We start from the raw sequence: 15,362 nt of genomic DNA on the forward strand, positions 1-15,362 counted from the left end.
GTAGCTTCGCGTTTGAGTGAGTTCGAGTGGCCTCCATCACCCGAAACCGTTTCGATCCCATCTGTGCACATGTCGGTCAATACATATATTGATATAATGACAAATATGCTTCCACACTGAGAACGAGGTTTAAAAAAAAACAGGTCAGCCTTGAGTTAAAATGTTTGTTTGTTTGCTTGAACAGCAAATAAAGCCTGAAAGGAACCTTTGAATATTTGTCGATCAAAGTTCATTATCCAGTTAGTATTGAATTAGGGGGACTGTTTTCATGTTGGGTCAGTGGTGGCCGGAGCAGCAACAGAAGAGCAAGGTAAAATGCTGTCGGGACTAAAATTGCTTTATTTGTTATTGTGATATGTGACATGGATGGGAACCATTTGAAAGTTTTTTTTTTTTTTAATATGTAACTCTATTGCGTGTGTGGGAGAATTGTTCTTGCAATTTTATCATTTCTAATTAATTCCATTAAAAATGCTTGGATTAAAAAACAACAATTTGACAGCAGATTAAATCCAACTAAATTGGTTTGAAACTGTTGGTTTGATAGTAATAACAACAGAAGGCTCTATTTGACTCGCTTGGACCCATCTTGGTCAAGCACGGACATTGAGTTGGAAAAACAAGGAAATAAGTTGAACTCATTGACTTGTCTTGATACGATCAAACAGTTGAGTGGAGGGTAACGATTTGAGAAAATCTGTTGTTGTAAGCTTTTGCTTCGAACAACGCGTCTCCTTTCAAACCTTTTCCCTTTGGCCCTCCACACTGCAGGTCACTGTGGACTTTGAGCGTTCCTCCCAGTAAGTGTTCTATAAAAGACTCGCGAGGATCCCGACACCTCAGTCTCGTTTGAGTACTCGCAAAAGTCGGAAGGGATTGAGCTTTTCGAGCCCACTATGAGGGACTCTAAACTCTGCCTTCTGCTGATCCTCAGCACGTCGGCCTTGGCTGGTGAGTATTTCTGAGAGGTGGCGTTTACGGATCCTTTGCTTTCGATTTAGAGTGTTTAGTCATCTGAATTTTAAATTTAATTTCAATTCTGCAATCCAAACAAATAATAGTGCTATTAACAGTTTTCAAAATATTAAATTTCCAACACTGCAAGATTTTTTTTTGGACATTTTATTTGTATTATTTTATTTCAATGGAAATATTCTTATGCATCTAAGCCACTTCTAACAATTTTTCTCCTTTAAAGTTGCACAAAATGAAGATCAGCCAAGTTGTCTGCGTAAGTTGCCTCCATTGCTATCCAATTTGATCACGCAACAACAATGAACGTCTTACCGAGTTGTTTTTTTAATCCCTAGTGGCCAAAAGGTACAAGACTCTCCACAAGTACGAATACCAATACGTAGCTGAATCTCTCAATGCTGTCAACGGAGCCTCGGAGGTCCAGAACGGACCCAGGGCAACGTGCAAGGTATAGTTTCATAACCTTAAATGTGTCAGGGGTGAAGCCATGACCAACGATTGACACGGGTCATGTATCACAGGTTGAGATCGAAGTTCCCCAGACATGCAGCTTCATCGTACGCACCACCGGCTGTGCCCTGAGCGAAGTCATTGACATGGACACAGATGGCAAGCCCACGTACGCCGCTGCCCCCAGCTCGGATGCCTTTTCCGCCGAAATGGAAAGGTATTTTCCAACACGGTGAAGCGATATTCTACAATAAAACAAGAGTTGACCCAGTTCTTGTATCTTCTAGATATCCTCTGAGGGTTGTGGTGGAAGGTGTCTATGATGTGAAACTGTACCCTGAGGAAGGTGAGACAACAACCACGCTGAACATCAAGAGAGGAATCATCTCAGCCCTGGCTGTGCCTTTGATGGAAGAGGACAAGAACAAGAACATGGTACCATCACATTTGGAAATATCCCAAAGCAACAACAGTGAGTATGATACGTTGATTGCTTTTGTATTTTTAGCCAACAATCCACGGCATGTGCAAGACCTACTACACCATCAATGCTCGAGAAGACATTGCAACTGACATCAGCCTGGACCGAGACTTGTCGGCATGTGACCGATTCGTCCCAGTGAGAGATTACACCAGCCCCTTGGCGCTCATCTCTGGCATGGTAAGACAATCAAAACATTTCAAATTGAAGGAGCCTCTAGGTCACAAACGATTTCTTTCTTTCTTTCGTTTTTTTTTAGCAATACCCTCTTTCCAAGCTGGTCAGAAGCTCTCAGACTTGCAACTACAAGTTTGATAACGAGAAGAAGCACATGACCTCCGGCTCGTGCACAGAGAAGCACATCCTGATCCCATTCTCCCACAAGTAAATCTGAAATTCCCTCAAAAACACATTTCCTGACTTACTCTACTTCCTAAAATGACACTTAACCATTTCAGGGGTGAATATGGAGTTAGAAATGTCGGAAAACAAGAACTGACCCTCGTGGAGGTCTCGACCTCAAACGACAGAGTTTTTGATCACGGTAAGTGGACGATTTTAATTCCCCACCTTCAAAAGAAAAGCTCTGATTTCTAAAATTCACATGGTGTGTCACAGGTGACAAGGCCCAGGGTCTTCATATGGACACTGTGGAGCACAAGACCTTTTCCCAGGATAAAGACGCTTATCTGGATCTGCTGAGCGAGCTGGCCGAACTGCCAGAGACCGAAGGCGAGAAGAGGGCACACCTCTTCCAACAGATCGTCACCATGGTCCGCGGAATGAAGACGGAAACCCTGAACGGCGCCGTTCCCGAGGCTCTCGTCGTGTCTCGCGTCCTGACCTACCAAGTTCTGGCTCAGTGCGGAACTCCGGAGTGCAGCAGTGCCATCATGCAGATCCTCAGGAGCTTCCAGACCACAGCAGTTGAAGTTGACGCCACCGTTTTTGCTTTGGGACTCATTTCCAATCCTTCTGCCTTGCTGATCAACGACATGCTTGAAATGGTCAAGTACAAGCCTAGCAAGCCCATCATGTACGGATTGAGCAATGTCGTCAAGAGGTAAGCTAGATGAACTTTAGGTTACCTCTCAAATGTGATTCAAAGATACTCAACGTGTTTTTCTTTATCCCAGGTTTTACAAAAGCGAAGGAAAACTCATCCCTGAGATTCGCTCCGTCGCTGAGTTCTTGGCTGGTCATTTGGGCGACTGCAGCGGAGATGACGAAAACACTTTCCTGACATTGAGGGTAGCTAATTCACCAAATGGCTAGTTTTGAAATCTTCATTCTATCAAATAAAGTTCACGTTGCTGTTTTAGGTGATTGGCAACATGGCTCCCGCTGTGGTGCCGGCGAGTCCCGCACTCAGAGCTTCAGTGATGCAATGTGTGAACCAACCAGAAGCTTCTCTGGCGGTGCAGCAAGCTGCCATCCAGGTTTACCGACTGACTCCCATCTCAGATGAGGTAAGTGCTGATGTTTAGGATGCTTTCAATCTCAGCCTTGCTCATTGGATTGTTTTTTTTTTTTGTCACAGACCAGAGAGATTCTCATCCAGGTGGTTTTGGACAACGGAAGCCCCGTGCAAAAGAGAATCGCCGCATATCTCGTTCTCATGAAGAACCCCATGCCGAGCGAGTTGGTGCGTTTGGCCACTGCCTTGCCCACGGAGCAAGACACCCAATTCAAGAGCTTTGTGGTGTCCCACATCACCAATATCCTGTCTTCAACTGAGCCTTCGACCAAAGAGTAAGTTGTATCTTTATTTTTTGTAGTTATCATGGTCGAAATTGCGCCAAATGATATCTTTGTTCTCTCCCAAAGACTCAGACAAAAGATTCGTGACGCCATCCAGGACAATGAGATCGGACCCATCATGAGCCCCACTAAGTTCTCACGTAACTACCAGATGGGTTCTATCGAGGGAAACATGATCTTCGAAGGCACCAGCTACCTGCCCAAAGAAGCCATGCTGGAAATGACGCTCGACGCCTTCGGCTTTGACATTGACATGATGGAGGTAAAGATTCCCAGAAGAAAATCCAAGTAAGTTGAAAGTTAACTCGTGTATCAACATTCCAGATCGGTATCGAGGGCAAAGGATTCGAACCGACAGTCGACGCGCTGTTTGGTGACGCCGGATTCTTCCCCGACACCGCCATGAAGACGATGTACTTTGTCTCAGATAACGTGCAGGCGCTCCGTGAAATTGTCCAGCGCTTCATTCCTGCTTTGAAGGATGCTGAGATGAAGAGACAGGTATTTGATTTGGCTCATTGATTGCATCAAACAATGACTTCATCCACACATATATCTGTGTTTAGCTCTCTCAGAACTTGATCAAAGAAGTCGGACAGAACCTCAACATGTTGATGAAGAAACTGCAGGCCGCAAAGTCTCCAGAGGCCATGATGTATCTGAGATTGTTCGGAAACGAACTGGGCTATCTTAAGACCACCGACGTGGATGCTCTGGTGCGCTCTGCTGCCTTGATGGCTGAGAGCATGTTCAAGATGTTCCCCGCTGATGTAAGGAAAGCAAATGAGCCTTGAGGAGAACCAAAAGAAAATGTGTCATTTAAATCTGACTTGTATTTGCATAGCTCTTGATGGGACTGATGACAAAGGCTGACAACACCATCTTTGCCCACTACATCTTCATGGACAATGACTTTTTCCTGCCAACTCTCACCGGTGTGCCTCTGAAATTGACATTGTCCGGAACCTTCACCCCCGGTGTCAAGGGTGGACTGAAGATCGCCCGTGATATGGTGAATATTTGCCAAATGTGTTTTTTGAGTCACGTGATCACTACTGAATATCTTTCTTTTGGTTCTTCTAACAGAGTGAAGTAGCTTTCATGCCCTCTGCTGGCATTGAGTTCAAAACCCACGTCGGCGCCTACATTCCCGAGTATCTCAACTCTGGATTGGAGATGCATTCCAACTTCTTCCACGAGAGCGGCCTTCAGGCCAAGATCTCGATGGGACCCGACCACGTCAAGCTGACCATCCCTGCTCCAAAGAGCCCGACCAAGATCATCAAAATGACGTAAGATGGAAAAAAAAAAGGTTAGAAGTGAAACATTTTATGTGAACTCCTGTGTTTAAAATTTAGAAACACGCTGGTGGCAGTGAACGACCTCACCGTCGTGCCCCTCACCCCAATGGTGACAAAGAAAATCGATGTCAACGAATGCACCCCCGCCTTCGCTGGGATGAAATACTGCACTGCTCTTCAGTACATTGATGCTTTCTCCCAAGAGACCGCTCCCTACTTTCCATTCACCGGTGACAGCAAGTGAGAAAACACACACAACTACATTGTTTTAAAATTTAATTTAATTTAATTTAATTTAATTTTATTAGCTTTGCACTGGAGCTACATCCTACCGGTGACGTCACTGAGTACACCGCCACTCTTGCCTACGAGCTGCTGAAGGAAGGAGACGAGGGCAGGCAAAAGGTGGACTCTGTCAAGTTTGTTCTGAGAGCTGAAGGTAACATCACGCTAAATATGCCTCTCGGAAAATTTCGTGACGTGACGTTCTGGGCTCGCTTGGACAATAACAGGCGCAGAGCCCACGGAAGCCCGAGCGATCGTGAAATACAACAGAAAGAAGCACGTGCTCACCACTGACATCCAGATTCCGGATTATGACGTGGAAGCAGGATTGAGGCTGGGTGTTGTTGATGGCAATACCAGAGGCAAAGGAACCCATTCCATCTATCTGGATCTTCTGAACCAAAACGTCCCTCAGCTTTCCCTCATTGGTCGAGCCAAGTAAGAATTATAGAGGAACTCTTAGAGGAACAAATATGTGTCGTGGAGATTTGACTGATTCTTTGGTGTTTCTTTCTTTCAGTCTTGAGATGATGAAGAAAGGGATGCTTCAAATTCAGCTTCTGGTCCCCACACTCAACGTTGATGCCTCGGTCACAGCTAACGTGAAGCGAGAGGATGAACTGGAAATGAAACTCAAGAGTGACGTGAAGATCATGGATGCTGTGTCCAAACAGGAGCTCGAAATGAAATACGGTAATATATTTTAAAATGTTAATATTCTTCTGCATGCCTTAAAATATTTCCATTTTGGTTCTCTGTTATCCAGATGACAGCAAGGTTGAGGTTGAGTTCAAATCTGACATGAACACCAAGGTCACCTTTGTACCATTCACTGATATGGTTGAAAAGTACACACAAGAACTTCTTGACATGGAGGTGGGACAGACTGACATGAAGGTTGCTCACATCTTCAAGAAGTTTGGGGAGGTATGAGATCCAGGTCTTGTGGTTTAAATGTCTTTCTATTGTTTGAAATTAATCCGTTTGTCACTTAGGCTGCAAACAACTACGTGGAGAAGTATGGCGCTGAGATCCCGTATCTTCAGGACTTCAGAGTTCCAGATATGCCTGAGATTTCCATGCCGGAGTCACTGTTCCTGAACACGTAAGTTTGAAATGGTTCCTCCAAAACGGTCCAAATGTTTGACTTTTGTATTTTTAACAGTGACACCAAGGCCGTGTACTACTTCAACAAAGACCGCTACACCATCACCTTCCCGCTCCCTCTTGGAGGAAAGTCAACCAAGGAACTCAACTTCCCACCAGCTTTGACGACACCTCACCTGTCTCTGCCCCGGTTTGGAGTGGAGATCGTCTCCGTGGAAATCCCAATCCCCGAGTTGTTTTTCCCAGAGAGCCTCACTTTTAGTGTTCCTCTCTTTGGCAAAGCTGAAGTTTCCACAGAGATGAAGAGCAACCTGTATGACATGGATGCCTCCATGGCAACCGGCATAGATGATGTGGATGGTCCGAGATACTCTGCCAAGTTTGACATCAAAGGAACTTCGCCATTTGAAATCCTCTCGGTGGAGATGGAAGGTATTTTGAATTTGTGACTTACTGACGTGAACTGAGTTTTATAATGACTCTGAATTTTGTTTTTATGAAGGCTCTGGAATGTTGGCCGCCACTGATTCACTGAAGGCCCAGATGAAAGGTTCATTTTCCCACAAGTTCCTCGACGCCAGTTTCACTTTTGCAGAGGATATCCCCATCACTGACAAAATATACCTGGAATCGTATACCAAGATTGACGTCACGAGCCCATTTAGCCTGAATGTTGACATGGAGCACAAGTCTCTGACTGCAATTGACACTGAGAAGATCACCATCGATAGCAACTTGAATGGAACGTTCAAGGCTGGACCCGTCTACACCAAGACCGTTTCAACTCAGACTGTCCAGGTTATTCCATTCCAAGCAAATGCCAAGATCGAGTCTTTGGTTGACTTTGACTCGAATCTCGTTCGGGCTAAAAACCGAATCACGGCAACCTTGGCTGATGGTGACTTGCTGGTTGTTTCCAACACCAATGTCTTTGAAGACACCCTGACGCATACTGCTGAGCTTTCTTTCACAGACAGTAGCCTGTCTCTGAAGTCCCACTCAAGTGCTCTTGCTCTTGGGATGAAGATCAATAACAAGGTTGACGCCTCTGCCGGCACAGGAAAACTGGCTCTGAGAATGGAAACAAATGGAGACCGCTTTGAAGATCAGATCTACTCTCTGCTCACATCCTCTCTTGATGTCAACGGTCTGACTGTAAACAGCGATGCCCTCGTCAAGCTTCTTCAGAACACGGCCACGCACAAAGCCTCCTTGACATTGGACAAGAACGGCTTGAGCACAAGTGGATCAAACACTCTTCAGAGTCTTCTGTTTCTGGAAAACACCTTCAACGCTGGCCTGGACTTGACAAAAGCAACTCTGTCCATGAATCACAAGGCTGCGATGTCTGACTTCAAGTTTGATAACGCCAACGACGTGACCATGACGCTCTCGAGCCTTACCTTAAATTCGAAGGTTAAAGCCCAAGCCAGCGAGTACGCCTCTTATAATCACGACGTTGCCGTTGACCTGACACCCTACACGGCGTTCGCCAAGGTCAACAACGACCTGAAGCTTCTCAGCGGCAACATCATCAATGAGGCTCAGTTCAAGGCAGGGTCTTACAAGATGGACGTGACCGGAACCCTGAAAACCACCTACGACGAGTCCGAGATCAAGCACACCTATCAGATTAACTACGCTGACATGTCCGCCAACGCAAAATGCAGCACAACCGGAAATCTTTTCGGAACCCACATGAGCCATTCCTCAGAGCTTGACATCATCGGTCTCGGCGCCAAGTTTAGCAACGACGCTCGCTTCAACTCGCAGCTTTTGCGCTTTGACCATACCCTCCGTTCCAGCGTGGTTCCTTTCGACTTCAACCTCGACGCCATTTTCAATGCCGACGGAGACGTGGTGATGTATGGGAAGCACAGCGCGCAGCTCTACGGCAAGTTCCTCATGCGGGCACAACCCTTGGCTTTTGCCAGCTCACATGAATGCAGAGCCTCAGTCAGCCAGGCACTGGACAACGGCGTTTCTCTGGAGACAACATTGGACAACAAGATGGATGCCGTTCTTTCTACCAATGAACAGAAGGCCACGGTCAGTCTTAAGTCAAAAATCAACAATCATGCCTTTAATCAAGACATGAATGTTTACAACACGGCTGAGGGAACCGGGATGGGATTCTCTTCTAATATCCTCACCAACATCGTGAACACGCAATCCCTAGACAACCAGGAATTTGGTGTCTCAGGTTTCCTCAAGTATGACAAGAACACAAACTGTCACATCATTCAGTTGCCTCTGTTGGAAAATGTGCCTTTCTTCGTGGAAGGTATCAAGGACGCCATTGTCCAAGTTGCAGAAATGATTCAGGACTACATCAGGAACGAGAAGATCAGGGAAAAACTCGAAGCGCTTCCTCAGCGAGTTGCCGAGTTTGTCGCTCAACTTGACATCGAAGGCAAAGCCGTTCAGTTGAAAGACTACTTCAGTGATCTGGCCCCAAAATATCTGATTGCCATGGAAGATATGAATGCTGCTTTCAGAAACATGAGATCTAATTTTGAGAATGTCATAACTGACGTCTTCTTTTACCTTCAAAGCTATATTACCACGATGGAGCGGATCATTATTGATAGCAAACTGTCGCAAACCATCACGACAAAGATCGAGGAACTGGTGAATGCCATCAATGATCGGTATGACATTAAGGGAATGCTTCTGTATCTTATTGACACCATGAGGACGATGATCCAGGAGATTGACTTGGAACAATTGAGAGGCACCAGTATGGAATTCCTACGGAATATTGACAATGAATACCGAATCCACAGCGAGCTGAAACATTTTCTGAATTTTGTGCATCGCATAGTTGAGGCGTTTGATATTACGACCTACATTGCCGACATGAAGGAGTTTATTAAATTCGTGGACATTAGTGAGCTCATCAACGATTTGAAAAAGGCTACAATTAATGCATTCAATAAGATAAGCGAGCAGATCGAGGATCTCAACATCTTTGACAAAATCAACACATTATCTGCCAACATAAGAAAGTTCATTGTGAAGCTTGAAGTGGACAAAAAGGTCCAAATCGTTTTGGAAAAATTAGTGGAGCTCCTAAAGCAGTTGAAGATCGAAGAAACCATCAACACAGTCGGCAGGATGGTCAAGGACGCCTACATCCCTGTTAAATCTCAGTTTTTCTCCTTGGTAATGATTGACTACATGAAATCAAACCAAGTTAAGGACATGATTCAAGACCTCGAGTCCTTTATTGAGTCAACCATGCAGATGATTATATCACTGGATTATGATTTCTATGTGGATTACGTTAATGGAGTCACCTCACGCTACACGACCACGCTTAATGACCTCATCAAGGCTCTTGAAATCCCCATGAAATTGGAAGCTGTCAAAGATTTCGCCAATGTTGTTTTAACCTCAGCCAAAGGATCTATGGATCGTCTGAGGGAAATCCGAGTTGCGGAAATGATTTCATCTCTGAAGGAAATGATGGACCCGACGGCTATGTTGGAAGATATTAAGAGAGTCTTCGAATACATCAGAGAAGAAGTTGCAAAACTCGACATCCAAGATGAGGTTGCCTCATTCCTGAGGTTCGTGAGCAAGAATTACAGGAAAACTATGGCCACTCTCACTCGCATCTGCAGTAATACGATCGAAAGTATGAAATCGGTCTTCCCGGACCAAAAGATCATCGGTGAGATTCAGCAAATCTTTGATGGGCTGACTAGTGAACTGAAGAAGTGCGAGCTGAACACTCCGTCCTTCACCGTTCCGCTCACCGACCTCGTGGTTCCATCCATGAAGTTCAACATGGAGAAACTTCAGATGCTTGAAATTCCCACACAGCTGGATATCCCCGAGTTCACCATCCTGCGCTTCCATACGATCACAGCCACCACCATTTCCTTTGATGACATCAAGCAGAAAATCATGGAAATGATTGATTTCATCTTGAATATCAATTATAAAATGATTGACATCGATGCTTTCTTTGGAGACCTCAACCTGAGCTTCTTGCCTTCCATGCCTGAGATCAACTTCTCCGAAATGACTCTTCCCGAGATCTCCTTCCCTACTCTCCCGCACTTCCCTGTCGATAAGATTGTCAAGTCTCTCCCGGTTCCTGACATGACACTTCCAACCATCCCGAGTGAAGTTATCATCCCTTGCTTTGGCAAACTCTCTGGCGAGTTCCGATTTAATACTCCCATCTACACTGTGAAGACATCTGCTGAGTTCCAAAACTCCACCGAGAAAGTCATGACACCCCAATTCAAAGCCATCATCACTTCTCAAGGCACATCGCCCAGCTTGGAAATCCTGAATTACAAAGTCGACTCAACCGCTCAAATTGCTCTTCCAAAAATGAGCCGCGTTGTACTCGCGGAGACCTTCAAGATCAACCATCGTGCTCTCGCTGTTGACCACCAAGCCTCACTATCGCTCTACGGTTTCTCCGGCCAGGCCCAAGCCAAGACTGGAGTGAAAGTAAACACTCCCATCTACAATGCTGACATTGCAAACATTGCTTTTATTGCAATGGAGGAAGGGATGGCTGCCTCTCTCGAGACAAATTACAAACACGTTGTGGACCTTCCAATCGTCAATGTCAACAATGATGCCACCATGAACCAGAAAGCCATCATCCGCCAAGAGGGCTTCACCTTCACTTTGACCGTTGACAATATCGGCAAGTCTGTTGCTCAGGAGGCCGACCACGTCAGCAACCTGTTTTTGTCGCTCAGCCCCAGCCTGGCCACGCTGACCTTCTCTGGCAACACAGACTCAAAAGCCTTGGTGATGAAACAACAGCTAACAGCTGAAGCTAGCCCTCTGCTCTACAAGTTTAATGTCCTCAATGAGTTGAAGGCTCCAATTCTTAAGAACAGCGTGCTCTCCGCCTCTGGACATGTCGACTTTAAGAACATGAAGGTTGAGCTGAAAGCAAACCATGACACGGAATTGACTGGCATGGTGAGAGTAACCCTCTCCAACGGCATGCACGTGGTCGCCCATCCCTACGAGTTTAACGCTGACATCCAAAACAAATTCAATAGCAAGGTTACAATCTACGGAGCGCCAACTGCTAAGATTGACTTCCAGAATGATTATTCTGCCACCCTGACACCCCAAAACCAGAAGATGAGCACCATTTATATGGCTCGTCTCAATCAAGGTGTGATGACCTCCAACTTCACTGCTGACAACAACAGAAATGAGGCCGGTGTCTTCGTCGCCATGGACGGTAACGTCAATCTGGACTTCCTCGCTACCCCCATTCGCATTCCCGGCGTGGAAATCCCCCTGGTTGACATCCGTACCCCGGAAATAAGTGACGTGAACTTGTACGAGCTGATGGGACTGAAGCGCCTCCTGGTTTCCACCGAGCAAAATGTCAACCTAGATGCCAAGATTGTTTACCAGAAAAAGCAGGCCGCTCCCATCGCTGTTATAATGAGCGTCATCGAGATCCCTCCTGTGGGTGACCTGATCACAGAACTGTCCTTCAAGTCCGCTGTCATCAACGTGAACGCCAATACCGGACTTTACGCAGCAGATGATCTTGTATTCCGTCTGGGAGCTACAACTGCCTCCGTGTTTGAGAGCTTGAAAGCCAAACTGGATGGTACCGCCAGCCTAACCACCAAAAGAGGAATCAAGTTGGCCAATTCCTTATCCCTGGAGAATCAACACATCGAAGGCACTCATGACAGCACCTTCAGTGTGAGTATGGAGACTCTGGAAGCCGCTACCTCCGTGGCCACCGTCGGACGGATTTCTCTGCCTATGCTGAGCTTGGAAGTGAACCAGAATCTGGTTGCGGACACCAAATCCAAAGCCAAGGCTCACTCCACGGTGAACATCAAGGGCGATTTCAACATTCCCGTGATCAAGGCTGTCGGAAAAGCCAGCGCCGACTACAGCCTGAAGCTGGAGGGAACCGCTGAAGACATTTCCATTGAGGCTTTCACAAAGGGGAACATGGACGGCACGGTGCTTGATGACTACGTGGTACTGGGAGTCCTGGATAGTGATGTAAACCTGTTCTTGATTAACGGCCTGCGTTCCACCTCCAAGTTCATCGCTGACGTCAAGCTAAACCACGGCACCACCAAATTGATCAACTTTGATTTAAGCGACAGTCTGTCTTTCCAAAGCTCCTTCAGTCGCATCTACGCGATGCTGAAGCACACGAGCAACAACGAGATCAACCTGTTCAGTTTCAACACCAACGGGAAGCATTTTGCTCAGGCTACCTTTGATATCGCTCCAGTCTCATCTTTGACTGCTGATTTTGAGATGAATCTGTCACAGCCAAGCACACTGGGTGATTTCACCATCGTGGAAAAAACTGTGGCCGATGTCACGGTGGCCAAACAGAAGATCTCCACCAACGGCAAGTTCATCAGCCCACTGTACACCTCAAATTTCGATGTAGTCCTGGAGGGAGATGCTCCCATCTTCAAAGGCGCATTTAAATCTTCTGCCACCTCCGCTTATGTCATCTTGGATTATGATATGGATGGTGAGTTGACGACATTCCTTTCGGCATACTAAGATATATCGTTTCAAATCCTGAATTCCACCAAACCTTTCGCCCGACAGCTTCCTCAACTGTGAACTTTGAGAACGCTGACTTGAACGTGTTGAACAAGCTCACCCTGAAACATGCCGACATCAACGTGGATGCCAACCACGTCATCGACCAAGGCACAAGGTGAGATGGTCTCATACTTTGTTCTCATCCAATCACAAGACAAAAGTTCATCTGAAAATTTCTTCTCTTTTTTTTTTTCCAGTGTTTCTCGTCAGACCCTCAACGTAGACATCACCAGCCCAACGTTCACTGATGTCAACCTCCGCTATGCTGCTCGCAGAGATGTTCTTAGCGCCTCGCTATCTGCTCCATCTATTGGCTTTCTGGGCTTGCAGATGAATGGCAAGATGCCATCTCAATTTAATGCAAGAGTCTACGGCCGTTATCCTGTGAGTTGACTCACCTGACAGTTTTTACAAATTGGAAAAATCGGTTTCGCTGACGTTGTTTTTTTTTTGCATTCTTTTTGACAGGCCGCACCAGAGGCTGATGTTGACATCTTCGTCATCAAATCATCTCCCAAGGACGACAATAGAGTGAACCTCCAAATTGTGTACAACACAGAGGCGCCTAAAATGATGCTCTCTGAACTGAAGCTGCGACTCCCTTCCATCATCTCTACCTTCGCCGAGTTCCTTCGCAAGTATCAGATCACGAGCAACATGGAGAAGTTGAAGAATGTCGTCGTTGACCGCATGGCCGATATCTATGACGCCGCCATCAACTACGATGTCCAGATGAGCCAACTGTCAGTCTTCTTCAGAAACACCATGGTCCAGTACCAGAAAAACATCCAGGTTGTCTCCGATGCTATCGTCAGGTTCTTGAGGGAGACCAAGTTCAAACTACCCGGGTCTGACGAAATGACCACTCTTCCCGAGGTCCTGAAGAAGGTGACCACCAGCATTGCGATTACTCTGGACAAACTCATCCAGATGATTTATCAGAACACGGAGATGTACTACAACTCATTTGTTGAGAAAATCAGCACCGTGAAAGTTTCCATGCCATTGGGTGATGTAGCTACTATGGGTCAGATCTTTGAAGATGTGAAAATGTATGTCAATAATACCATGAATGGACTAGTGGCCTCTTTGAAGAATATGGAGAGTTTTGAAACAATGCTGGAGAAAATTAGTGAGACCCTGAAAGCTATTGTTGACAAATCTCTGGAATTTGTTGACTCAATCAAGTCTGACTATTTAGATGAAGTGTTCCTGCGACTCAATGACATCTATCGCAGTATTGTGACAGCCTTTAAGGTTGTTTTTGACAAGATCTCTGCCTTTGATATGGAGCAGCTCACCAACGCCTATGATTCCATTTTGGATGGGTTCATTAAGGTAGTCGATCAAGTCAACTCAACTGTTTTTGAGCGCCTGACGCAACTGTCACCCGATGCTCAGGTGAAACTGGCAAATGGAAAGCTTGAAATTGACCTGCCCTTTACTTACCAATCTTAAGGAACCAACTGAGGTCTGAACCAGCATAAAACACTCCCACCTGTTTGGAAGGAGTATTGCCACTTTGATTGCTAGCCATATTTATGACATCAAATGTTGAACAGTTTTCAATGATCTCGTTGAGTCTGTTGCCCATGTAACATTTACATACTCTTGCAATAAATTTGTCAATAAAATATATTAAAACGAACTTTCAATATCTAATGTTTTGTTTACATATGAAACACTTGCACTTTCCCATCACAACTCAGCAGTATCGGCACAAAAGCATTTTCTAAAACTCCTAGCTTCCTTATTATTATGATTAGGATTATTATTATGATGATGATGATTATTTTTTTAAATCATTACTTGAAAGGGACAATTTATGGTATTTAGTGACACTGAGTGGTTAAATAATAGAATGCAATGATCTATTTCAAAGCGCGTGCAATTTGAAAAAAAAATTGGACGATCCATAGCAACAAGAGACATGTCAGTGTCTAAGGCACTAGTACTCAAACTGAAACCCCAATTTTTGAGCCAATTATGTTTTGCATCCACATACATTTAGGTTGTTTTTATTTCCTGTTACGCAACACAATACTTGTCTTCCACTATCTGCTTAGGTTATCTTGAGTGCAACTCTCACGATCTTTACTGGCTTTTCTAAATAGGGGAAAGGTGAGTCAACAATGTATGGATTGACAGGTGTAAGGCATTTGGCTCTAGACAATCAACACTTACTCACCCATAGGCTTTGTCATCATTGGTCTGAACAGGAAGTCGACATTTACAGTCTAAAATATAAACAAAATTACTCAAGAAAATGATAAAGTGCAGTACTGCAACCATAACCGTACAGTGATCAAATATAGAGTGCACATATTTATTACATGTGACAGAGTATGAAAATCAAAAGTAAGAGTAGATGAATTTGAAAGGCTGCTATAAAATATGATGTGACCCATGACCTAACA

General features: G+C 45.2%; 1 protein-coding gene across 1 annotated transcript; it reads left to right on the forward strand.

Moving 5' to 3' along the window:
• The first annotated feature begins 233 nt into the window (after nucleotides 1-233).
• On the forward strand, nucleotides 234-14,593 carry apobb.1 (apolipoprotein Bb, tandem duplicate 1). The gene is made up of 29 exons (XM_085937440.1): nucleotides 234-310; nucleotides 772-951; nucleotides 1,199-1,231; nucleotides 1,311-1,423; nucleotides 1,497-1,642; nucleotides 1,713-1,860; nucleotides 1,934-2,086; nucleotides 2,166-2,290; nucleotides 2,365-2,450; nucleotides 2,525-2,969; nucleotides 3,043-3,157; nucleotides 3,229-3,375; nucleotides 3,447-3,658; nucleotides 3,734-3,929; nucleotides 3,992-4,168; nucleotides 4,234-4,437; nucleotides 4,512-4,679; nucleotides 4,754-4,959; nucleotides 5,026-5,208; nucleotides 5,277-5,407; nucleotides 5,481-5,691; nucleotides 5,774-5,946; nucleotides 6,020-6,180; nucleotides 6,249-6,358; nucleotides 6,419-6,792; nucleotides 6,863-12,868; nucleotides 12,949-13,060; nucleotides 13,143-13,329; nucleotides 13,414-14,593. The coding sequence occupies exons 2-29, from the start codon at nucleotides 897-899 to the stop codon at nucleotides 14,401-14,403; spliced, it is 11,367 nt and encodes a 3,788-aa protein (XP_085793566.1). The 5' UTR covers nucleotides 234-310; nucleotides 772-896; the 3' UTR covers nucleotides 14,404-14,593.
• Nucleotides 14,594-15,362: the final 769 nt, after the last annotated feature.

The sequence above is a fragment of the Syngnathus leptorhynchus genome, chromosome 18 (assembly GCF_054491065.1).
Source record: "Syngnathus leptorhynchus isolate UIUO chromosome 18, UIUO_Slep, whole genome shotgun sequence".
NCBI classification, from domain to species: domain Eukaryota; kingdom Metazoa; phylum Chordata; class Actinopteri; order Syngnathiformes; family Syngnathidae; genus Syngnathus; species Syngnathus leptorhynchus.